Below are 27,054 nucleotides of genomic sequence, written 5' to 3' on the forward strand. Positions count from 1 at the left end.
TATTTTCATAAATCCTTTATTTGGAAGTCTATAATACATGATGGGAAATAGCCTTCCAGAGATAAAGTTAATCCCTGATGCTATAATAATAATAATAATACTAGAAAAGTGCAATCTATATCATGGCTTGCACTTTTAATCCCAAGGAAGCAGCATTAAAATCCAACCCAGTCTATGAGCAAGATGATGGGACTGTTTTAAACAAAAAGTTTTATTTCTTAAAGTAACTGCTAGAGTTTTAGAAACCATTCCTTATCCATTATGAACCAACTTCCATGAATAGATATGACCCTCTATTAAATAATAAATAAATGTCTCCTAAGCAAATTAGCAGACATAAATAAAGTGTGTTTTCTTCAGTTACTATAAAATTTCTATTTCTGCTAAAAGTGTGATTCGGTCACCATGCTTGTGTTAGTGTAGGATTTCTCATAGGGGTTATAACCAGGTAAATTGTTCTGTACTTCTTTGTCCCATCCATTCTTGAGCACATCATTTGCATCTGCCTTCTTTTCAAAATCAATTTTCAATTCATCCTGAAAATAAATATAAATAACAATTCAACATAAATATAACATAAATAAATATAAATATTTAGAAAATATTTAGATAATAGAAAATAAATATAAAAAACAATTAAGTGACTCAGATGGTTATCTCCACATCTACTGCCATAGCCCATGACCAAGAGTGAAATGATTATCTCTTCCTCCAGCCTGCCTTTCCTATTTATATACTGAAATAATAGTTGTCTGAATCTAACAGGGTCTGCCCATCATCACTATTTCAGAAATGAAGCTCTGTTGCATTAAATGATATACTAACATTTTACCAGCTTTTTCACTTGACTCCTTATATTTTAACTTAAGCCTGTTCAATGAGAATTCAACCTTATCAAGGTAAAAATCATCCAGCTGTAACTTGACTAGAATAAAGGCATGATAAGCCTGCTCCATAGGGTTCTTAGAATAATCCAGCATGTGCTCTTTAACCAAATTTTCCAACTATTGATACAAAATACTTTTTTTTTCTTGCTTCCTTTTTTCTTGCTTCCTCCTGGAGGCATAAGAAATAACATAATTTCTCACACATGTCTTATAAGTATCCAATACCATCTGTAGAGTGGCTGAATCACAATTAACTTCAAAAATATTTCACATAGTAGAACATCATATATCTATAGGCAACCATAATCTACCATGAAAAGAAATAAATGTAAAAATTAAGAGGAAAAGTGTATTTGATTATTACATCCTATTGTTCTCATTATGGAATCCAATAAATGCAAAATGTCATACAGAAACAGTAAGAAAAAGAAATTCAAGTTGATGTTTAAGACAAGTAAATTTTGATGGACCCCATTCCATTCTTCTAGAAAATCTATGGACTGATGTACTCTATGGAAGCATTGTCTTTCCTACACTTTCGTTGTCTTTCCTGTACTTTCATGGATTATGTAAAAATAATTTAAAAAAACTAATCATCCTTGAGGAGAGAGGTCTAAAATCATAAGTCTCCAACCTAAAATTGTGGAAAGGTATCGTGCTTTCCTAAGATTAGAGAAAACAAAAGGGAATATTCCTGAAATACATTCAAGACATACTTGAAGATGCTGTGAATCTGGAGAACTCTAATAACTCTCCATTCTTATGCCAGTCTTGGAGCTGTAGAAATTTATTTCAGACTAGCCGGGAGTATTTTCAATGCTTTTATTGTTCAGAGTTTAAAGTGTGCTGGAATACTATCTGGGATATTATCTGAATGTAATTTGGCTTTGAAGAGTAAATTTGGCTTTGAAGAGTAAAACAGGACAGAGAGGTATTGCCAACAAATGTATAGCTTAATTAATGCTGAAGGATTGCCGTAAGGTATTCAGAATTAGGGATGCTTGAGAAATTTAGTATTATCAATTTTTTTTAACATAAACTTCTGACAAAATAAATGGATTGCAACATACATCTGTTTTCACACCTCCCCAAATTTATTAATGCCATTCTCAGCTCAAAACAATATACATTTTTAGTTAATTAGAACTATATATTTTGATATGAAATCTATTTAGTGTTCTATCATATGGATTTTAGGAAAACGTCTTAGGGACCATAATAGTTTTTGAACTCAGGTCCTTAGCAAAAGCATCTCCATGGAAAGGTGATGAAAAATAGAGTATCAAGAAATGTGATGGAGCCACTAGACTCCAAAGCCCATCTACTGCTGTGACCCACCAAAAGAACAAGACAGAATAATACAGAATAATTCATCTTACATGAAGTTCTTTGCTGTTATGATCCACTCCACACCAGCACAGTGTCTTGCATTTAGGAGACCAGAAGCAAAATATATTGCAGATTGGGCGAATTAATAGTGGTTTAATATCTTTCCCTTTATTTGGGCCTAGATAGGTAGAACAAAAAAAGAATAGGTAGCTCATTAACCATCTATCAAAAAAGCAAATATATACTATTTTTTAATATTTTACATGAAATCCTCACTCTGAAATCAGATCTTTCCATGCCTTGTTAAGTCACAATGATTCTTTTAGTATAAAATAATTAGAATCCATTTCCCTAACCCATCCAGGAGTTTCAACAACTTTTAAAATACTATAAACCTTATCCATCATCTTGTCAATTTCAGCAAACTACATTGGTCCCTCATTAGTAACTGGAATTAATGCAGATTTCCTAGAAATGAGCTACTGAAATCTCGACTAATAAAAAAAGATTTAACCCAATAATCTCTGACCATCTTGTTAGTTCTCATCCACATGGTTCCATAATACAATATATGGAGTAAGCTTCAAACCAACACATAGGCATATTCCCACCATAAACAACAGCAGCAACAAAATCTGCTTGATGATACCAAACTATTCAGTGTGGTGGAAGCGAAAAAATAGAAAAAAACATTGTGAAAAGCTCCACAAAGATCTCTTTAATCAGCAGTATTGTCAACGAAATACCAGATGCAGCTCAGTTTAAGTGTAAAGAGATGTGCTGGGAAGGGCGGGGTGGGGGGGTGGGGAGAGAGAGAGAAGCCTAACAACATACATACAGTGATAGAGTTTGAGCTGTCTGTCACTAAGAAACTCCTAGTGAAAAGCTCAGTGAAAGTATTGGCTCCCTTTGCAGCATGGAGTATTAGGAAAGGGAGTGAAAAATTACTAACATTGTAAAGATCTTATACAAATGTTTAATATGCTTATATCTAGAATATTGGATACAGGTCATTCATTTGAAAAAATATACATAACCAAGCTGGAAAAATTGCAGAAGAGATCAACAAAAATTATTAGGGCACTAAAGTACTTTCCTTATGAGAAAGGATTGGAACATTTGGGACCCTTTAGAAAAAGAGTGGTTGAGGGGGGATCCGATTAAAGTCATAACATCATGCAAAATAGAGAAAGTGAAAAGGAAAAGTTTTCTCCTACTCTCAAAACATTAGGATCAGGAACCAACCAGTGATGATAATTGGAAGGATATTTGTTTTAAAAAAACAAAAAATTACTTCTTTACACAGTGCATAAATTAACCAGAATTTGCTACCCCATGAGATGATGTCAGCCATTAACTTAGATGGGTTTGAAAGAGATTTAAATAAATTTATGTAGGATGCATCTCTCAAAGACTATTTCAGGACTCAATATTATCTCTGGGTTGGGAGCACACTGCTGCCAAATACCAGCAGAAGGGTAACAGCAGCAGGAAAGGGGTACATGAAGTATCTGTACTATAAGAACAAAGTGCTTTATTAAGTGAGTCTTGGGCAGATGCAACTGTGTTATTTTTATGTTTTTATATTAGGTTTCAATTTGGGGACTTTTGTATATTTAAATCTGCATTAATCATCAAAATTTTAATTAGCATGGTCAAAGCTGATACTAGGACAGAGCCGTTTATAATGTGTTTACTTCAGAAAGAAAATCATCATCGCTCTGAGTCTGTCTGTCTGTCTGTCTGTCTGTCTGTCTATCTATCTATCTATCTATCTATCTATCTATCTATCTATCTATCTATCATCATCTATCAGCACATTCAGCATTCTGATGCTATGACTTCAAAATAAAAATTAGTGCAATAAGAAAGGAGTTCAGGGAAATGCAGAATGGACTTAGAGACTGGATGCATCTTGGACTGTAGACATCTATCCATGTCCTAGTATTTAGCTGAAATATGTTTTTCTACAAATTTCCAACCATTGCTTATAGATCTTCCCCCTTTCTGGTAATAGTACAGCAAATATACTGTGTTGGCTGAATATTCTCTTCTCCAAGTTAAGCACTCCCATTTTTTTCAACCATTCCTCATGGGACTTGGTTTCCAGACCTCTCACCAATACCCTTCTTAAATGTGATGCCCAAATCTGAATATAGACCTTGACATCCCCATCTCATTTCTAGCCACAGCTTGTTCACCTCATATGGAATTGATTTCGCCAGAGAATGGCAGCCAGATGCAATGTCTTCTTTACTGTTTGAGAAATTAACCAGCCTTGAGAATGTTCAGATCACTTAAAAGTAAAACCGCCAGTTCGCTTGTTTCAAAGAATAGTTAAAGATAGATGGCAGTACAGTTAAAAAATGAGGTTGTCTTCAGGTCTGTGAATATCAGTAAAGAACTGACCTGTTGCAAAACTAATTAGTAGCCCTGCAATTATACATCCAAGACATCCAACAGCACTGTAGTAGAGATATGACAAAGAATACCAGGCATCTGCTAAATAAGGCCTAGGAGGACAAAACGGAACAAAGTCAATAATTGTGATATACAGATAACTCCCTTGATAATTGGGTTTATATCCTAATATCATGCAGATGATTGATAAACTTTAAGACACCATAAGTTTAATTGCAATTTAATGATATTTAATTATAGTAATATCAATATTAAATAAACAAATCTACATATATATATTTAAATATAAATATAATGATTAACTATAATAGTTGGATATAATTATTGTGGAAAGCAATTATGAACCACTGCCATAAAATATAAAGATGGCTAGATGGGAATTGTACCTTTCAGGAAGTAAAGTAGGAACTATGGGAACAACCATATCTGTACTATTGCATCCAGCTGTTGAAAGGTAGAGTGGCAGAGTTTTTGATGGTGGAGCAGGATACACAAAAGCTCCAATGCCAACCCAAAATGACAAAGTGAGTCCGGTAGTGAGACCTCCAAAAGCACCCTTAAATAAATTTAAACATGAAACAGTATTATTGGTGTTCTTATGTTTTAAGGAACTGTAAGTCTTCTAAGCTAGGAAAAGTAATGCTCACTTCTGAGAGACAGTGTTAGCAGCATCTCCTAACATCTATCAAGGGATTGAATGGTTTGGACCAAAGTTTATGGAGCAATAAGATGATTGCCAATATTACATGCTAGCCAACAATAAAGTGTCATGAAGGATGGGTAATTGGCTATGTTTAATATCAATAGTAAAGATCAACAAAAGTAACAGAATATAAATGCAAAGATAATACCATTCTTGTTACTTACTTTCCAGTTGGTACAAGGAAAAACAATCCCCAGTAGAAATAGTCCCAGCATAGGTCCTCCGCACATTCCATGAATACTAAGTGAAGCCTAATTAGAAAACAGATCACAGTTATCAAATATCTACATATCCTATTTCCATAACCTATAATTGTTTTATTGAGGTCTTATTTATTTTATTTATTTGTTTATTAAACAAATGTATATGGCCGCCCAACTCACACAAGGTGACTCCGGACAGCTTACAGAATTTTTCAGACTACATGTGGTTCTTGCACAGTACATGGGTCTACCTGTTCTTGACAGATTAAAAAGACATGTTTTTAAGGTAAAGTTTAAAAAAAAAATTCTATGAATTAAAAATTAGTAGCTTCCACATAGAATTTGGCTGTGCTAGCAGATCTTCACCTAGAATTTTCCAGATGGAAAGTTGTAAGGGGGAAAATTCCTTTAGGAAAAGTCACTTCTATAACACTATCCAACTCAAATTACATCCTCTACAGTAAAAAAAAAAAAGGGGGGGATCTCCAACATGATGTGTATTTTCCCCTGCATGTGTGGTTTATTCATATCCATTTTAAGCAGTTTATTTATTTATTTATTTATTTATTTATTTATTTATTTATTTATTTGACTCATATGAAGAGGCAACTAATACCGTATTTTTCCATCTATAAGACACCCCCATGTATAAGATGACCCCCACTTTTCCAACCCAAAATTAAGAAATCAGTATTTTAAAGATAAAGCAGAACACATTTTTATTTAGTAATTAGGTAACATTTACATGATACACTCAGTGGGAGGAGGTCCAAACTGTCTCTCTGCATCTCTATTTCCATGCTCTTTTGCATAACTGATTACATTCAATCACGAGTGAAACTGCCGATGGCTTGTCTCTGCAAACAGACTTCCTCCAATTGGTTTGTTCAGCATCAGCTGACATCAGTTACATTAGGCTCGTGATTGGAGGAAGTCTGTTTGCAGAGACAAGCTATTTCACTCGGGATTGGAGGCTCATGATAGGAGGAAGCCTGTTTGCAGAGACAAAGTATGGTCAGTTTCGCAACCACGTAGTTCTTTCCTTGGCTTACTTCCTTGCATAAGGCACCCTTCAATTTTTAGTGTAACGATTTTAGAAAAAAGTATCGTCTTATAGACAGAAAAATACGGTATTTCTTTAATTAAATACCAACCTTAATAACTTGTTTAAGAAGATGCTCAAATGTGTCCATAGATGTGCAAAAGTATCCCAGTTATCATTTCTGACTTCCTTGGAGAAGGAGACTTCTGGGGTATGTGTGGCATGGCAGTGAAATAGGAGGACCCTGCATACATTCATGGTTTAGGATTCATGAATCCAAATCAAAGTTTAGTCTAGTGGTGAAGGCATCAGGCTAGAAAGCAGGAGACTGGGAGTTCTAGTCCTGCCTTAGGCATGAAAGCCAGCTGGGTGACTTTGGGCCAGTCACTCCCTTAGCCAACTCATCTCACAGGGTTGTTGTGGGGAAAATAGGAGGAGAAAGGAGTATTAGGTACATTTGCTGCCTTGAGTTCTTTGTAAAAAATAATAAAGGTGGGATAAAAAAAATCTCAAAAAAAAAATGAAAAAGTGTTGAAATACAATCTATTCCTGCATGTACACACTGTATATATTTGTAAATGCCTTATTTATTCTCAAGGATAAAAGAGATAAAATATTTAATCAAAAAGAAATATTGTTTTAATTAAATAGGTTCTGTGATTACTCTTTCTGATGTATAGGAAAAGCAATTGATGCATATATGAATATGAATGGGTTTAATAGCAGATCAAACAGTCTATGAATTTAATTTGAGCAGAACTCCCTAGACTCTTTTACAACCATCTGTCAGACTTTCTCACTATGGAATCTGAAACTTCCTTATTCAGGGAGGAAAATACAAATTCAAGGTCATGCCAAGCATTCAGTTGTTGAGTTACCTGCACAACACCACCCATGAATGATGCAGCTACAGCCATTGTGGTACACAGCCCTCCAAATACGATGCCTGGAGAAAAGGAAGCAGTTGTCATTATAAACATTCAAATATATTCTCATCAGACCTTTGACAACTGAATAACAGCGGTGGATGGATTCCAAGATTTGCTCCTATGAAAAGGAACATTTCCTGAGACTTACTCCACATGGGACCCTCCAGATAGCAGAAAGTTTGGGGTAGAATATTTGCCCATTCTTCCCTTCTCCTTTAGCTTCCATCACTGCCTGCAGCTTTCCAGAATAGATTTTCACAGAAAATAATTGGTTAAAGGGAGATGGGAAAATCAGTGGAAGTCAGCTCCACATTTGCAACTTCAGCAGAAATTCCCCAGAAGCTTTTCAACCTATTATTCCAAATTGCATTATGCAATATGATGCTGACATCTTCATTTTGGCACTTTGTTTGAAATCATCTTTGTCCCTTTCATGTTGCTGTTTTTAGGACACTGAAAGAAAGAACTTCAAATTTCAATTACTCATGGTTTGAAGCCAAAGTAATTTCCAACAAGAGCATCTCTTTTATGGCATACTTCATAAGAAAAAAAAGTCATCTCTAACACTTATCTATCATGTCGTTCATCTAGAATCATTTTCATAGGTCATAATAGGGAATTTCAGTAAGCAAAGCATACATTCTGTCATGATGATACAATATGGCCTTTTCATGATCAGTTTGAGCATAAATAATTAAATCACGAAATATCACAGGAAGAATAAGCCAGCTTCTTATTTGGCTATTCATATGTACTGATGGATTTGCTTTTAGTTGTTGGGTTGTCTCTTTGTTTGGATTCATTTTCTTTCAAGGTTGGTCAATAGATATTAAATTCATGGCTTAATCAATGTATACAGATTAAGGAAGCACCTCCTTCCTCTGATCTAGTTAATGTGCAATGGTCTTGTAAGCTCAGAAGAAGATGGAACACAGTGTTAAGTTAGATCAGTGATGAATTAATTAATCCTCCCTAGATTTTATATAAAATAATAGTCAAAGTATGTGCATCCGATTTGGAACCCAACATCTCAGGATATATTGCTCCAAAAATTATTGCTGATCTTTTGTGCTGATAATCAGCTCAAAAGGGAGGAAATCCATTATTAAATAATCATATCTTTCTTTGCATACACTGATTTGAGAGTCTTTGCCTCTAAGCTATTGCCCAGACACAAATTCATAGTCCTTTTGTAATTTTAAGGACTTTGAAAAGTGGCAAGTTTAAACATATCAACTTTAATTACAGTTCCATTTTGAACCAAGATTAAGAAACTGTTTCATTTGAAGTTAAGAAGAATCAAAGCCCTATTTTCCACCTACATAAGCCTTTGCTGATCCAAGTGCTCAGACGATCAGAAAGTTTTGGAAACCAGTTCTTGACAAAATCTTCAAATGTTACTGTTGCCAGAGCATTTATACTTGCAGCCACAGTGCTATAAAAATAAACATATACAATGTCAGAACTTCAGATTAGCCCCCAAAATGTGACTTACCCTGGAACCAGTAACGCTAAATTATTCCCACCCACCTATCAAATAGCCTGTAATGGGATGGCATTGCAAAAGAAGTGAAGGGCCTGAGAAATAAACATGAGGCAAGTTTGGAAGAAAGAGAGTTTTGGACAAACTGCCACCTCCCTTTCCTCCAGACCATAAGCTATTTTGGGCAACATTCTTATCTATGGCTAACAATCATGGTTTCTAGAATTAACTCAAACCTCTGGTTTGCATGACATCTTGAATCCATACGCTGGCTATATGGCTAGGATCACACAACACACTAGGCTAAAATTTGGTTGCCTTGTTTGTTATTCAGTGTATTCTGAGGATCTACCATTTGCCCTCCATAAGCTTACTAGGTTCGAGGGAGGGTAGGGAGCTCAGCATTCAGAAAATCACTATTAAGTTTTAGGATAAAACTGTGGGGAATACAGTACCGCTTTGCTCATCCCTCCAGGGCACAATAGCAGCAGAGCACTATATGGATTATGGAATCACGTATATATGTGGCCATGCAACACCCTGGCACTGGCCTCATCACAAGGGCTGCAGCAGGAGGCCTGCCTGAGAATCCAGGGCAAGAGCGGAAATAGATGAGCTTCTAGAAGTTGCTAAACTACAATTCCCAGTAGCCCCAGATAGTATCAATTGTTAGAGACGTTAGAACTTTTAATTCACCAATATCTGGGGAGCCAAACGTTTCCCATTGGTGATATAGGGCATGAGTCAATCTATGCTTTGAAGCGGGGGTGGGGCGGGGGAGGAAGCTCATTGTCATGGCATGACTGGAGAAATGAAATTGACAGACAGAGAATCATTCTTCTGAAGAGGAAGAAATGATCTGATGGGGAACTTGCTGGTTTTTCTATTGTAACAACAAGAATTCTCAGAAGAGAGGCCTTCTCATTTGTTCTGGAGTTGCTAAGGGCATTCATCTAGAAGCTGATGAGAAAATTCTCCAAACAAATGAATCATGCACCTCTGCTATAATATTTTCTTCAGGGAACCAAAAACATTATGTATAGGGCTTGGATTCTTTTCCATGCCTGTTCTGTATTACTAATACTGGCACCATTACTCTGTTTGTTAACGTAGCTGAATCTTCTATTCCACAAATGATAAATAGCAATTATTAGTTGCATGTTGCTGATAGTCAACATGCTCTTGGGTTCAGATAATATACTAAAATTGGGTTAACAAAGCATAATTGCTTGTTCCTATAACATGCTATGCCTAAACAAAGGAGGCCATATGATTGCCTAGTTCATAACCAACTAAGACAGTGGTTGGATTCCTACAACATCCATTGCATTTTAGCTTAGATTAGCATGTTGTTGTGTGAATTAGACTTTGCTTAATAAACACAGGTTAGAAATTGTAAAACTGTGGAAAAGTGCACTTTAACCTTTTGCTTTTTTTCAGGGCAAGAATTTACTCTAGCTGCATTCACTGAACACAGACTGCGACTTATTGGCTTCAGATGTTATACAACACCATGGTTTATTTTAATCCTAACTTGTTTGTACACCCCCCTTAGTCAAAATCAAATCAGCAACATTGTGGTTAATACAATGTATGAACTAAGCCAGTTCACACTTAAACCATGTGAATTCCTATGCTGCAGCTTTTCCCGTAATGTTATTTTTGAGCCAAGGTTTACTAACACCATCATAACTGAGGGCTATGATATTTTTACTATTTCTGCAACTCACATCGCTTTTCCATGGCTCTGCTTCCCTCCTTCAGGGAAGAGCTGGCATGTATGACTTCTCTTGGATTAAGAATGGAAAGATTTTACATTAATACAGCTATCCCTTTTCATTCAATAGGAGTACTACTTCCATTACTTAAATGATCAAGCTCTTGATACAGTATCTGATCAGGTGCTCTGGCAATGACATAAACACTGCAGCATTGAAAAGTGTTTTCCTACATGAAGATTTTTTTTTTGTTTGGTTTGTTGGTTTTTTATTGTTTGTCTTGTTTTGTGCCTTTGGGTCAGTGTTGACTCCTGGAGACTGCCTGGACAAGTCCCTGCAGTTTTCTTGGCAAGGTTTTGGAAGTGGTTTGCCATTGCCTCCTTCCTAGGGCTGAGAGAGAGTGACTGGCCCAAAGTCACCCAGCTGGCTTTGTGCCTAAGGCGGGGCCAGAACTCACAGTCTCTTGGTTTCTAGCCTGGTGCCTTAGCCCTTACACCAAACTGATTCTCCTGAAGAAGTGTATATTCCCATTTTGAAAGAATAAATAAAGTTGATTAAGATCTCTGGATAGTTTCAAGAAGGCTAATTCAAAAAGTCACCTTCGAAGAGAAATGGAAACATTAGGAAAGCCAAAAGCATATTATTATATTTTATCTATCTAAATCTTCTCAGTTTTCCTTCCAGCCCATTCCAGAAATATCTCCCTCTTTTGCCTCCCGCCCAATCCTACAAATACAGTATCTTCCAAAGAACAAGGAAGTAACAGAATAACTGATTTTCCTATTACACAAGACACATTTTCCTATTCCCAGGAATGAGCAGCATTTGCCTTAAATCTTCTGTACTTATCCTGGCCTTCTGACATTCAAGGATTTCGAAAAGAAAAATCAGTGTTAATGCTGTCATGTATGAGTGGCACATAGACAATGCCATGCTTTTAAAAATAAGTTTAGAAAGAGAAATAATCTGTCAAATTCACGATAGGTTTTGCACTCAGAAAGACAAAGAACTATAGCATTTCATTGCAGAAACAGGACAGGAGGGACACAAGGCAGCCTTTTCAAGAACTGCCTTCCCTCCAGTACTTCGGGCTTCTTGAAGGCTTGGTTTGACAAACATCCATCCATAGGACAGACCTTAGCGTTCCACTGAATGCGCACGCGACAAAGAGGCCTGGAAGTCCAGGGGCCGATGAAAATATTATCATCACAAAATATGGCATTAGCTGGAGGAAAGAAAGGACAGAAGGAAGATGAGGGACATTTTTGTTATACAGAGCAACGTTGATGCACATACAGACTGAGCTCATGGAGTCTACAAATCTCAGGGTAAAGAGCACCATCATGTGCACAAAGGAAGACATGTCTGGTGCTTTATTCTCCAATAAAGTAAATGAAGCCAAGGGGCAGAGGACCTTTGTTTCTGCTACACAGTCAGTGTAGTGTCTACATTTCAAGAGGGGATGGACACCCTGCATGGAGGATGATTAACCAAGAAGAAATATGACATATAAACTGATAATTCCCTCATACCAGTTCTGTCTTGGGTATTCAATGCAAGATCAAAATGATGGTGGAGGAACAAACACCTAAATGCTGAAAGTTCAATCTTCACCATTTCCTGGCAACAGGGATCCCATCCTGAGAAAACTGCTACCTGTCACTATAAACCAGGTGTACATAAACGATTGTCTTCCTTCTCCTTTTCCTTCTTTATTTTGCCCACCATCCCTTGCAGTAGATTCAGCAGAAATGCTAGGACATCAAGCAGAAGCGATATGGCCAGGATTTGTGGCTCCTCCCCCCCCCCCCCAATTATAGGATTTTAAAAGTATTTTGTAGTTGAACAAAACTTTTTTAAAGAACAGGAAATAAGGCCATCTCAGTAGGGTTTCAGGCCACAAAGAATATGATGTACTATACTGCCCATTGTCTTTCTGCACTAAGCTAAATCAGGCAGTCATCTAACTCACATAGGTCTCTTAAGCTCTTCTGATGTTAGACTAGAGGTTTCAGTAGCCTATTAATATGCTTGCTTACTGGATGTATCTATGCACATTCGTTTTGTTTTCTTCCTCTCATTCCTGCCAAGCACTTTTTTATTGCTATACATTTTTGCTGCTACAGAAATAGAATTTAGATCTCCACAGGTGCGTTTGGAAATGTCCCCACATAGATCTCCAGAAGACTCCATTGGCACATCATTAAAAATGTTACAGTACAAGAAATACTTAAATAACCCTGTACCACTGAGGTCAGCCTAGTTGCATTCTAAAAAATAATTCAGATCATAGAACAACTTTCTGTTTACAATTGTAAATAATTTGTCTACCTGATCAGGTGCTGAAATGAAGTCTGCAGTCCAAGGATCACAGTTTATAAAATGGGAATACATCACCAATCCACAGAGGACTGCACATGCCAGGATGACCCACAGTCCCACCAAATTAAGATAGAGTGCACTAAGGAGAGGAGGAAAAATGGGGATTTAGGAGTCATTCAATACAAAATTCATTCCTGGATGCTACTTTTTTTTTAAGTGTCTAGAACAGTGTTTCTCAACCTTGGCAGCTTTCAGATGGGTGGATTTCAACTTCCCCAGAAGCAAGGCTGGCTGGGGAATTCTGAGAGTTGAAGTCCATCCATCTGAAAGTTGCCATGGTTGAGAAACCCTGGTCTAGAAAGTTGTTAACGCTATCTCAGAGTGTGACAGTCACATTAGTTATAGACAGTGCATTTCTTAGCACAGTTAACAGAAGCAATGCTTTAAACATTTCTCTGTGAGTAGTAGTGGAACAAGCCCCCAATCTGCCCCCTGGCATATGTTCCCAGTAGTTTGAGATGTGTTCCTGTTCTTTCCATAACACATTTGCTTCCTACAACTCCTGTATATGTTCTTTCAGTGCCCAAGAAGATTCATCTGGTGAGTACTATTATCTCTCCCTGTCCCTCGACATATGTGAAAGTGATTTCTGAAGAAAACAACTGGGAAGATTATAATCCTTCACCCTGTTGTGACTTTAGGTGGAAGATGTGAAAATTTTAAACCCTACCTTTGTGGCTAGATACTCTGTTAAGTTTGTTTGTTTGTTTTCTAGTACTAATAACCTGCCCAGTCCCGAAGGATTCTGCGCAGCATAAACAGCAACAAAAATAAAAACATAATAATAAGTAAACAATATCAAAACTAAAAAATAATCACAAAAAGCAGTGATAAATCCCCAATAAACCCAATAAAGGCAACCGTAGTCACAAGTGCATTGAAATAATAGCTAAGATCATACAGCAGAAACTGTGACAGAGAAGGCCTTCCATTTCACCCATGCCCCACAGAACTTACAAGTGTAGGGAATTTCAGCAGGCCCTCTCTCAATGACCAGGTAAGATATGCCAAATACTATGCATGAAATAGGGGTTTTTTAAAAATTAAATTAAATTATATTTATTTATATTTATTTATTTATTTCAATTAATAAATATTTGGTCACCGCCCATCTCACTAGGAAGTGACTCTGGGCAGTTTACAGGAAGAAACAAGAATAAATATTATTTGAAATACAATAAAAATACAATAAAAACCATACCCATACAATAACAACAACAACAACAACAACAACTTCCCGCTCCACATGAGTTGGCAGAGACAGGTCTTTACCCCTTTCTGGAAGGTTGAGAAAGTAGGGGCCTGCCTCACCTCTGGGAGGAGGGTATTCTATTAAAAATCATTATATTCTCATTTTGAATTACATTAAATTTGATGGCTACTTACAGTTTGGCATGTTTTTCTGTTTTACATGAAATGCATCTTTGTATTGTAGACTGATTAACGCCATAAATTCCTAGCCAAGTAAATGTTCCTCCTACTGCGATTGTCCAAAATGTGTGTCTTCTCAGGGGATCAACATCAAAGCTACATAAATAACACATGAAAATTATTAATTGCCCATTGTTTAAATACCAGACTAGTTTAATACAAGTTTGTTTCTCATGGAATTAAGAAACTTCAACAAAGGCAGGAATCCAGCAAACAGATGCATAGATTTGGAAGGAATCCAGCTAAATAAATGCATAGATCTGGAAGGAATCATTCCCCATATATGAATTGGTTATTTGGGGTCTCTTATAATTTGAAATCCATGTTTAAAATAAACACTCAGCTTGTGTAACTAAAAAGGTATGTATTGAAACCAGGAGTCCAGTTTGAAGTAGACAATGTGTATAATTCTTGTGCAACCTGATCTGATTAAAAAAAAAAAATGTAAGTACTAACCAGACCCACTCTCATTTAGCACTCCAGACAATGTTGGCCAGATACTGCCACCTGCTAAAATGGGCATCCTTGCACAAAGAAAAGGGCTGTTACACAAAAAATGGATTTCACCAAGAAGAAGGTAAGAAGATCAATGCTGGAATTGCCCAGGTTTCCATCTGGTCCAGAATCTTATTCTTAAGAGCTGCCAATTAATGTTCCTAAGGGGTTTAAAGCAGGACGGGAAAGCAAGAGATGATGCCTGATTTTTCACTCACTTCTAAAGCCACCTGGACAAAATTACAAGGTTAGCTCGTTTATATCTATATTTTCTTCCCTTTCTTGCCATTTTAAGAGTTATGTTTTTTAGCTATAATCCTGGAAGATGGCAATGGCAAACTGCTTGTATATCACTGCCATGAAAACTACATGAGTGTGTTCATAAAGACATCAGGACTCAAAGTTGATTTGAAGGAGACTTTACTTTCTAGTTGATTTCATCAATTTATCTCAACCAACTAGATTTGTAAATATATTTTTATCTTTACTGTTTGGATGGCAGCACAGTATTTTTTTCTCCAATCCATTCTCTGCTTCACTATTAGTTTCCCCAATTTTTATCTCCCTCTCCCCCCAAAAAATACTTTATTCTGTGCTGCTTTGGCATTTCATGTTGATTTAAACCTGATCGTGCTTTTCTTCCCTTCTCACTGTACTTGCTCTTTTTTCTATTATAAAAGCAACTTTTGCAGGAACATATTTTGCAGTTCTTATTTAACTGTCTGCCATTCATTCTCAGAAGCAATTCTCTCTGGTTTTTTGAACTGCTAGTTCTTTCTTATTGGGCTTTCACTTTTACTGCTTTTACCACTTTGCTTTAATTCCCCTGCTCACCATATTTGTTCTCCTTGATAAACTATCTGATTTTATTATGGCCATCAAGTAACTGTTGACTTTTTGCAAAACTATAACCTGTCTTACATTGCTTTATTACTATATTTTGTCCTTTCAGGCTCAGATTTGTCTGAGATCATTCCCATTTAACCTACCAGATTTTCAAGAGTTTTGATTTTAACACCTTTTTGGAGGGAGGGGGAATGAGACATAATTACTTTCTTCTTTGAGCTTATTTGAGACTAATAGTGTAATACCTCTGAAATCCTAGCAAGTTTTAAGGTCCAGGTATACTAAACCAGGATCTTCATGTCCTGCTTTAAAAGCTGCTAGACATATTTTTTTTTAGGTAAGCAGTTAGGGTTCCAAATTACATGAGACATTAACACTGTGGTATAACTCAAATTTGAAAACAGCAAGGATGATGTTGTTTGGGGATGCTTGGGCTAAACAATAGATTAATACCTTAAACTATCTGGTCTTTATTGTTTTAAAGATTTTGAGAAATGGCATTTTGAGTTTGATTTACTCCCAATATACACTTGATAAAGTATAGAACTGAAACATGTATTAACTAAACAATATGACCTGATGCTTTAGAAGCTTCTAAAGTACCTGAGATTCTAGCTTCTTTAAGGGATGCTGTGCTTGAAAGGAAATAGTAATGTAATTCTATAAGGTATTAAAATGTGAAATGATATTAGTACCAGTTATACATTTGATCTGTGAAGGAAGAATTGGAATTACCATTTCTGTAAAATCAGTTGGCCCAGGTGTTAAAAACATCATATACTTCCTATGATTTAAAGATGAAATTAATTCATCAGAAAATATTATTTTGGGTTTATTGAACCCATAAAGAGGTCCACCCTTTTTAAAACAAGGGGTGGACATTTAATTTTCTATGTTGGTGATGTAAGAAATTGGAAGGTTCTTTAACTCCTATGATTTGGTCCTGTTCTGTTATAGCTTTGTTTTGGTTTCAAATCAATACATAGATTAATTTAATTTTGGAAGAAATATTATAAGTAAAGATTTTGTATTTCACCATTTTAACATTTTTTTTTTAATCTGCAACCTCACAAACTCCTCAATGTTTGTGAAGAATTAGCTGTCTAGTTTCAAACAAGTTCTCCCCAATTATTACTTGACCTGCATTCCAATATGAGCCAAAGAGTTCCATCCCTCCATCATATGTATAAAAAATGAGTAGAATGAAAGGGGAACAAATATTTTACTTTCTCTTTGACTTCACCATTCACGGATAATTTGTCTCATTTTCAGGGTTATATCAAAGCAAAGTTTTAAGATATACTCCCACACGTAAGGTAGAGTGTTGCTGCAAACTCACAACCTATTCTGTTTCACTAGGGGACCATTTTTTGACATGATATCCATAAAGGCTATAAATCTATCTTTACAAACACTAAACCAGATGATGAGAAGCCATTCCACTCACTCAAAGACATTGAGGCGTGATCCATTTTCGGCATTTTCCCAAACGTTTCTAAGACCCCCATTCTTAAGAGTTCCTTGGATTAAAACCGTCAAGAACCCAATCAGCATAACAACCAACTGAAAGGCATCTGTCCAGACGACAGCTTTCAACCCTCCCTAAATCAAAGAAAAAGATCATATTTGTATTTATCTTAATTTGGAGTTGTATCAGAAGATGCTGCAATAATTCAGTTCAAAGCTGTCGTTTCAGCTTAGATTCACATATTTCATTCTTTTCTCTCCAAAACAATTATTAGTGCATCATAAGGAGGTTACGTGGCTGCACATACTGGCTTTGTTCCCTTTCTACTCATTGGTGAGCCCCCCCCCTAATCCTATATAGACTCTTCAGCCATTTACCTAAACATGTAAGGGCTAAAAAGTGAATAAAGAACAGGAAATCTGTTCAATGCTTGTTAAGTGTGTACACAGTTCTCCCAAAGTTCAAGGATTCCGCTTTATTAGAAACTGCTTATCTCCAGTCATTTCTGCCCACCTGGTATGTTCCAGTAGAGTGGGTATGTTCCAGGTCCCCTCTATTAAATGATGTCATTTTGTTGAATTGAGGAAGTGTGACTTCTTTGTTGTGGCCCCAACCCTCTAAGACAGCATTCCTCAGAGATAAGGACAGTATCTCTCCTTGGGTTCCAGAAAGCTCTTAAAATCTGGCTTTGGTCTCAGGCCTGGGATTAATGTATTGCTGTTTTGGGGGCGGGGGGGGGTTCCCCTGTTTTGTTTTGTTTGATTTGTGTTGTTTTAGATTGTTTTAGTCCAAGCTGTCTGTGTGGTTTTAGATTTTATCTGTTTTCAATGGAATTTGGGAGGGGAGGGTCAGAGGGTTGTATGCTGTCCAGAGTTCACTAGAGTTGGGTGGCTATAATAAATTTAAATAATAAATAAATTAGGGTCTCAGATCACATGGAGAAGTAGTACACATGGAGGTAATAGAAAATAAGAGCTGGCTGTAGCCTATACTGTACCCACTTTCAGAGTATCGTGCATTCAGGTGATTGTGAAATAGTACTTCTATTGAAAGCAAATACCCACTTAACTGAACAAGAGAAGATTTTACATTAGCATTTTGAAACAAATCATACATTTGAGAATATAAAATGTTTGATTATTGTAGAAAAAGGTACCAAAGTTTTCTAGTTCCTTTTAATATGTGTATTCAACTGCAAAATCTCCATTAGAACGTAAATGCCAGTTACGTTCTAAACATTTTTAGTTGAACTACAGCAGAAACATACCAGTGTGCAGTAGAAAGTACAAACAATTCCTGTTGCAAATACTGAGCCCCAAAGATCAAATCCAGTCACTGAAAAGCCAAAGAAAGTCAAATTAGATAGGTTATTTAAAAGAACTAAATTAACTATTATGGTTTTTTAAAAAAATATACAATAGTATAAGGAGAGTTACTTAATCTGTTACCATTATCTGTTTTTATGTCCTGCAGAACTAAAGTTCATTTCCACCTTTTGTATTCTTCACTTTTTGTTTGCAAAGGTGGTAAAGTCAGTTTGTCAAATGCATTAGCCAAATCTCACTGAAAAGCCAAAGAATGCCCTATCAGCCTGCAAAAAAACTACCATTTAGAAGGGACACCAGATCAATAAGATGAGAAATCTCAGCCTTATCCTATTTCACAATACATAAGATATTAAAGCAAAAGGCTGGAGGGACAGAAAATGTCAAAGTACAGAAGAAAGTGTTAATTCATCATCCTGAACTGGGCATTTTGCCCAGAACTCGTGAAACTATTCAGACTCTATCTCCTCTAGTTACTTTTTAGCAAAAGGAGAAAAATAACATACAGTATATAGGACTGTATAAAAAGAAAGGTAAGGGGGAAGGGAGCTTCCAAATAGGTAGATAATAGAAGACAAATTGTTTGCATAAGGTTAGTTTTCCCATTTCTCCTGTCCTCTTCAAGTCAACAACAAAGCACTGCGCACAGGCTGAAAACGTACCTTGATTGAGAGCCAAAGCTGGAGCATAAACTACCACTCCTGTATAAAGGATCTATGAAGAGTAGAAAGACTATTAGCAAGTATTTCATACAAGAAAACTATTCATAGGGAGTAAGAAGACAACTGCAATCAACGAACTAAGGAGATTCAGATTGGATAATATTCCAAGGTTTTGACTGGGAGGTAGCACTGCCACACATACAAATGGAAAGATACATTTATGAATACTATTCAATCTTCTACACTATTTGCCACATTTTTTCCCAGTTTAATATGCCTTCAAAATCTGTGTGACCATGTCCAATCTTTTATGTTGAACATAACAGCAGTTCTAACTGCTTCCATCTGGGAAAATAGCCATTCTTCTTGTCCTAAGAAATATATATTGATTTCTACATTATAGCATAGATATGTGGATAGAAGAACTGAAAACTCATTAAAATTCATAGAGTACTCTTGGGCCGCTCATTAGTCAATTCTAATCTATGTGATTGTTGTGAAAATCAATGCAGAGGAAAGACCTTGTGCATGAGCTGTGTCCTCTAGAAGTGCTGGAACTCAAATTCCCCAAATTCCCATCTGCGCATGGCCATCTCATAATTTCATTAACTGGTGATGCCAGAAATGTTGGAATTCAAAGGATTTACAAAGGTTTGGGGAAACATCATAATTAATTAAATGCATTTTAATTGAGACAGTGTTTGAATCTGTGATGTGGTTTATTCAGAAGTTTACCTAACTGTTTTAACTGAGATTTATTCTGTGGTCAGGCTGTAAAGCTTCAAGTAGAGATCTGGGAAACACTTGGAACTTTCCCCAACATTTGATGATGGTCTCATTTTAATCAAAGATTAAGTGGTAAGTTTGAATATATATGTGGAGTCCTTGCGGTTCTCTGAGCTTGGTTCTTTTCTTGCAAACGTTTCATGAAATGTTTGCAAGAAAAGAACCAAGCTCAGAGAACTGCAAGGACTCCACAGTTCAACCCTGAGCTACACATATTCACCTCTATCAAATGTATATGTGGATGATACCAATCTGAAGCAAATCAAAAGAACAGCAAGCGGAAGAAAAGGTGCGAAGTGATACGAACGGCATTACACAAAAAGCTAGACAACTCGTACTGACCTATATTCTGCAGTTCTACAGAATTTCCTAAAGTCTGCAAGTTGAACCATTTCTAAAGGTGCCAATCTACTGCTGATGTTTTTTTAGGTATGCAGAATTAATTTAGAGAGTGGAATCCTTTTGGGAACAAACATTTCGCTGAGTAAGCACATGCATGAAGTTGCCCACCAAGAAAAGCCAATTAACTTCTTACTGCTTACAAAGCAGTCTCAGGCAGCAACAGAGCTCTCGTTGTTCCATTGGCTATTTGTGACCCACACTACACTGTTTCCTGAAAATGACTGTTGTTATAGTTGCCTAAGATGTTGGAAGAAGGATTTTCTCTTTATTACATACAAAGTGGAGATAAAGATGTTTCTAGCTGCTCTGCAACAAATCACACTTAACACAAAGAACCATTAGTCTGTCATACGACTGTCATTCCCCAGAAAGAAGACTGACCAGACACAAGAAAACAGAAGTCTCACAGAACCACATTCTAAATAAAGTTCTATGGGTAGTTTAACAAGTTGTGTAAATGCATCAATTGAAAATATTAGGGATTCTGTCTGAAATGGCCATCCAGATTGCACTGTATCCCTGGGACATGGGATTTTGTGGTCTAAACAGGTTCAGGCAAACAATTAATGACTCCTGCACCCCTGCCATGGAACTGAAATATAAGGTATATGAGATATTTAGTGTACCCTAAAGTGCAACATAAATGCTAGGTAAAATGATGGCAACAAGGATTAGCCTAGAAAAAAAGTGTGGTTTTTTACAGTCCCACAATCTATTTTAGAAACCTGATCTACATTTCAAGCTCAAATTTCAAAAGGAAATGTCATTCTTGAATGCAGAATGTCATGGCAACCTGTAGACTAGGAAGAGTCTAGACTTATCATAAATGTTAGTTACCGGGGTGATGAAAACCCAGAAAGATTATGATCTTGAACCATGTGCAAATGTAGAATTCAATGCTATGACAATCAAGGTGATCTGGAGTCTTGCATGTGCAGGATCTTCCTATTCTTTTATGCTGGAAATCCTACAAGAACTTCCTCTATCCCATGCACTGTGTTGTAGAAGAAAATGTTGCTCACCTTTGCACAAAAGCTCCATCTATTCAATGGACCACTGCCAAGATATTGAAAAATCACATTTACCATGCAAATATATGAAGAAAATGCCTTACCGTTTGCAGTATGTAAATCAGTGTTGCTGCCATGCGAACAGGCTTGTTAAACCTTAACTCCAAGTACTAGGAGAAAAGATGGTTATAGTAAATAAAAATGTCTGTTGCTCTATCATCCTGTATATTACATCTTATTTCAGAAACAGTTCCAGTAGTGACTGTGAAACTGATCTTCCCATAAGACAATGGCAGCAATTGAAAGTTCAGTTAATAAATTGTCCTATATCCTGGAATGAAGATATGGGATTCATAAAGGCCCACTACTTTATTTAACTTGCAGCACTGGTCAGCAACTTTACATCCACAGGCTCCACATGCACCCCAGGAGGTTCCCCTCAATATACATCTTTAAAAAGAAATGCTAAGCTTTTAAAGGATAACTTAATCCTTCATCTTGCAATATTCAGATTTGGATCTGCATGGACATGTGCCCAGATCATTGCATGGATTACAAAGGAGCACCTGGAACCAAAAAATGTGGTCAGCCACTGAACTACAGAGACCTGCACTGTGCTCTTTTGTATTTACATTTTAAAAACTCAGAGCATATTTTCTCATCAATATTTCTATTCCTTTGCCAAGTGGGACACTATAATTTTATATGTATATATGAGGGTTGAGTTGTTTCATTTATCAGATAATTGGATTCTTAATGGCTGCTAATGTGAGGTTAGTTAAGTATTCACTTTATTAAATCCCTCTATTAAACCATTAGTCAAATGATTAAATTGTGAATTTAACATTAGGAGAAAATTCATTGTCCCAGAACCAGCTTCTCTTGTCACTGAGATGGTATACTGTGATCTATACAATTACTATTGGCTACAGGCCCTTAGATTTAGTTCCCATATATATTCTAGGCAAGTTTAATTTGTTTCTCTATTTTATTGTTCTGACTCTTTATTATGTAAATCATCCAGAGTCATTTGGAGTCAGGCATTCTTTGAATCAATGTAATAAATAAAACGTACAGAACAACACAGGGGAAATGAGAGAAGAAAAAATGGATTTAAAAAAAAGTTTTGATCTGTATTTTGTAAGAGATTCTAAATCCCTCTATCTACCTTAGCCCCCTGCACCCAAGCTCTGAAACACACATACATAAACACATATAGTCAAACTAAGACAAGAAAAGTGATTGTGTGAAGCAGAATCCTTACATTTCATATTTCAGTGTGGAATGAGCAAATTTTAGTCATGAATCATCCAACAGATCATTATGCCTCTTTTTTCTATTTAAAAAGAATTTAAATAATTTCTTTTATTGGTGATATTTGACAATATTCTAACAGTTAAAGAAGACTTATTCTTCCATCTTTGCAGTGCTAGAGATTACTGTTGGAAATAATGTGTTTGTAAAAATTGATCACAATGGTCCCTTTCAGTTAAACATTCTGTTCATTAAAAACAAAAGCATGCCTACCATTATCCGGTGCCTATACAAAGTCACTGTCTTTGCAGATTTTAACATATTTTCTACCTCTATATTGACGTAGATTCCTCTCCATCCTGATGCCTTCTAGACATATTGGGACTGTACTTCCCAGAATGGCAAGTTCACAGAGGAGATGGTGTGATGCATCTCTTATCTCCACAAAAAAATATTCTCAAAATGTCTTAGATGGCCAAACAGAGTCTGGCCCAGGATCAGGGCCAGGAATCACTCTCTAGAAAAGGAAACTTACCTCATACGTGCTTGTGATCCCAGATCTGTAGAAAACAGGTAGAAAAAGTTCTGAAGTAAAAATAATGACGAACATATATGCTATAGCAAACAGAAAGAAAGATGACCCATGGCGATAGACCTCAGCTGGGGTTCCCAGCACAGTGACGGCTGACATGAAACTAGCAGTGAGGGACAGAGCCACTGGTCCACAGGTCATCTGCCTGCCACCAACTAAAAAGTCCCCAGAGCTTGCTTTTTTCCACTCTTTAATTGCAAAAAAGACTCCAATGCTAGAAGAGACCAAGAAAAGGGCAGCAAAGACCAAATAGTCCCAAACTGCAAATTTTTCCACATCTGGAGGGATGAACCTATTCATAGTGCTAATTAACTGGCTTCTTGTCAGTTTGAGCAATTCTTTTGATTATTTAGAAACTGAGCTTCCAAAGGGAGAACAAACCTACAGCACCATGATTTAGCAATTATATTTTCCAAAAGACAAATATAATCCAGGATCCAACCAATACTTCAGATCTAAACTTCAGACCCTCACTCCAGGGTCATGCTGCAGGAATTAATTTACAGGCAGGATTAAAAGAATTTGTGGGTAACTTTCCATAAAATTTCTGCCTTGACAAAGAAATATTCAAGGCCTCTGCTAATGAAGATTGAAAAAAGGAAAGATCCAAGAGTTCACACTCTTTTTATCTGAGAAGCTTTATTAAGGTTAAACATTACTTTAGCACGTTGACTCACTGCATTGGATTGGTCAGCATGTTATACAATGAAAATTTAAGAAGAAACATGCTGAATCTGACCAAAGGCCTATAAAGTCCAATACTCTGTTCCTGCAGCACATGGCCAAATGTCTATGAGAAATCTACAAGCCCAGTATGTGTACAATCAATTTGGTCCTATAGATGCTCCTTAACAATTGTTACATAGTGCCTCTGATACTGAAAGTCATATGTAGTTAAGAGAATGAATTGCCCAAGTAAAGTAAGTATGATTGAGCCAAGAGTTAACAATTAATGGGTCTATGATAAGTTTAGAAGCATTGGAACTTTTTGATCATTTGGCATGATCATTTGTGGAAGCTCCAGATAAGCCAGCTGGAATCCTCTGTGAACTGAAGGCTTTCTTCCATTAACAAAAAGATACTCTGACCTAACAGCTGCTCTCAATGCTGGCAGACATGTGTATAACCCTATTTCTATATCTTACAATCAAAACACATTACATACAACAACTCATACAGTATAACAAGATCCAAAAGGCTATCTGTCCACCGATCTTAAGAAAAATTAAATTTTGGGAACAGGATTTGGAATGCAGAATTGGTAGATAGATAGTTCTATCCTCATTTATCTGCACTTATCTCCATCCTCACTTATTAGCTCCCAAATATATTCTTTAGCATCTTCTTCATCCTGTCTTTATTTCCCATAATTAAGTCAAAACGTTTCTCCAAATTTGCTAAACTCCTATGACACCAGTTGCCTGTGTTAATCAGGCCTTTCAGATGCAACATGTTCATGCTGTATAGTGGTTAGAGTGTTGGATGGGGAAACTTTGGATCAAGCCTCCACTTGATCATGAAGTGGTTGGATAATAGAGTATCTATAGGCCAGCCATGTTTTCTTTGCCCAACCAACTTATATACTGGACATCAATAGGATAAAATGAAGGGTAACCACATATATGTTGGCAAATTACTGCAGCTAATTTCCAATTTAGTTTGCACCTAGCACACTCCCACTCAACCTTTTTATCCAGATCAGAGCAAGCACATGTGCCACTCAATACAGACAGTAAAAACTATAGCTTGATTTATGAAATCTCATCATCACCAAAAACAGTTAACTGGCAAAATGAGATAAAAGGCCAGGCAAAGTCAGGGAGAGAAAGAAACATGAATGTGCAAGAATTCACATATTCTACATATCTATAGTTATATATCCAAAGGCATAGAATTTTTCAGAGCCACAACAATCAGCATGGGCAGTTTCAAAAGGAGAGCCTTTTGGTTATTCCAGATTTAGCCCTCTTATGTACATAGCTGCAGCAGAATAAAGATAGAGAGCAATACAGGTGATCCCTCCTCTATTCTGTACCACAAAGGAAACAATCTGGTGGACAATATGGAAGTGGTTTGCCATTGCCTTCTTCGGGGATCTTCTTCAGCTTCTCATTCTAGCCTATGGATTGGTGGTCTCCAGCCAAGTACTAATGATGCCAACCCTGCTTAGTTTCGAGTCCAGACAAGATCAGGAGCTGCTATCTGTTCAGACTGATGGATAGTAAGTGGCTAAGTGGAAGAATATTTCAGCCAACCAGTCTTTCTTACTTCTCCTGCTGCCATTATGCACACAAATTAACCATGCTAAAGGGATACTATTAGATGTTTATTCTTGTTATATAAGAAGCTATTTTCAAAAGCAAGAAAAATATTGTACAACAGAAGGCTGGTACATTGGTTCAGAGTGGGGGTCTTGATAAACAGGTCTGTGTAGAAGCTGCAGAAATAGGCTGGAGAAGATTGATTTGATGTCTAAATAAAAAGAGCAGATGCACCTGATAATAACCTGAAAACTGGTCAGGTGTGTCAAAATACATTACAATGAAGCCACTATAACCACTAAGGAACATATGTTGGAAACATGCTAGAGAGGATGAAATATTGTAGGTTCTTCTAGATAGCTTGAGAAAAAGGACTGATCAGAATCCAGGTTTGTTTGAGATTGTGAAAATCTGATCAAAAGAGGAGCCCAGCAACCTGGACCACTGAAGGTATAAATCTGAACATCTGGGGCTAAGTTACAAAGGGTCCACATTATCACTTGCTGAAGACTTAAAGTTATAGCCAGTTTCACTAATCTGTATCTCTGCCATACTCACCTGTATGTTTAGTTGAATTGGCCATTCAGTTAAGATCTGTAATCTGGGAAACATTTCATATTTAGATGTGTCTGAGCGAATGTACTATCTAAATATGTTTCTGTACCTGCTGACAAGTCTATTACAATGAATTTTAATTTGCTTGCTTGCTTGCTCAAATAAAAGTAAACTTTATTTAAACTCTGTTTTCTTTCATTCATAGGCACCTGGTATATAAAAATAGAATCTGGAAGTTTAGCAAAGATTCTGTTCAGAAGTGGAAAGAATTAAGTTGGCATCATCTGAATGTTTTTATATGGATGCTAGCAAAAACACTAAATAGGGCATTAGGAAAAAAACATGCTATGAGCAAAAGAATTGTTCAGTTAATGCTTCACTTCCCAGGTGTTGCTGGACTGCTTATTCCAGTAAGTTTAATCCCCCCCAACACACACACACACACACACCATAATAAATAGATTTACACAAGTCTATTAGGGCAAGCTAAATAGAAGAACACTAAGAGAAGTACTCAAGACTTGGGAACGTCCTTAAATTTTGTAACACCAGCTTGTTACATTCTTCTTGCTTGGCAATCTTCAGTCTTTCATAAATGGAGTGCCTATCTCTTTTTATCACCATGGAAAGGTTAAACCTGGCCCAATATTTTGCCACAGCCAAAATCAAGCTTAGTTGTTACTAAGGAGGTAAATCTCTCCATAAGCTAAACAACTCAAACTATTCAGGTACAGCAGTGTTTCTCAATCTTGGCAGCTTTCAGATGGGTGGACTTCAACTCCCAGAATTCCCCAGCCAGCCTTGCTGGCTGGGGAATTCTGGGAGTTGAAATCCACCCATCTGAAAGTTGACAAGGTTGGAAACCCTGAG

At 36.6% G+C, this 27,054-nt stretch overlaps 1 protein-coding gene across 1 annotated transcript; it reads right to left on the minus strand.

Moving 5' to 3' along the window:
• Positions 1-23,975, minus strand: SLC5A12 (solute carrier family 5 member 12). The gene is made up of 15 exons (XM_007434785.4): positions 23,312-23,975; positions 21,627-21,692; positions 19,325-19,376; positions 18,605-18,672; positions 17,317-17,471; positions 14,484-14,624; positions 13,047-13,176; positions 11,852-11,940; positions 8,837-8,949; positions 7,464-7,531; positions 5,505-5,591; positions 5,024-5,193; positions 4,626-4,729; positions 2,267-2,394; positions 1-536 (listed from the first exon to the last, which is right to left on the minus strand). Exons 1-15 carry the CDS (start codon positions 23,666-23,668, stop codon positions 384-386), a joined length of 1,881 nt encoding a protein of 626 aa, XP_007434847.1. The 5' UTR covers positions 23,669-23,975; the 3' UTR covers positions 1-383.
• Between the last annotated feature and the right edge of the window lie 3,079 nt (positions 23,976-27,054).

This window comes from Python bivittatus, unplaced genomic scaffold (genome assembly GCF_059951505.1).
Source record: "Python bivittatus isolate LINGU-HERP-01145 unplaced genomic scaffold, Pbiv_v1 ctg000480_np1212, whole genome shotgun sequence".
NCBI classification, from domain to species: domain Eukaryota; kingdom Metazoa; phylum Chordata; class Lepidosauria; order Squamata; family Pythonidae; genus Python; species Python bivittatus.

Coding starts and splice junctions, on each gene's coding strand:
- SLC5A12 (XM_007434785.4), bottom strand. CDS start 23,668: ATGAATAGGTTCATCCCTCCAGATGTGGAAAAATTTGCAGTTTGGGAC. Junction 5,592..7,463: donor TCATGGGTGGTGTTGTGCAG/GTAACTCAACAA, acceptor TTTTCTAATTAG/GCTTCACTTAGTATTCATGG. Junction 2,395..4,625: donor ACTAATTAGTTTTGCAACAG/GTCAGTTCTTTA, acceptor CTACCTATCTAG/GCCCAAATAAAGGGAAAGAT.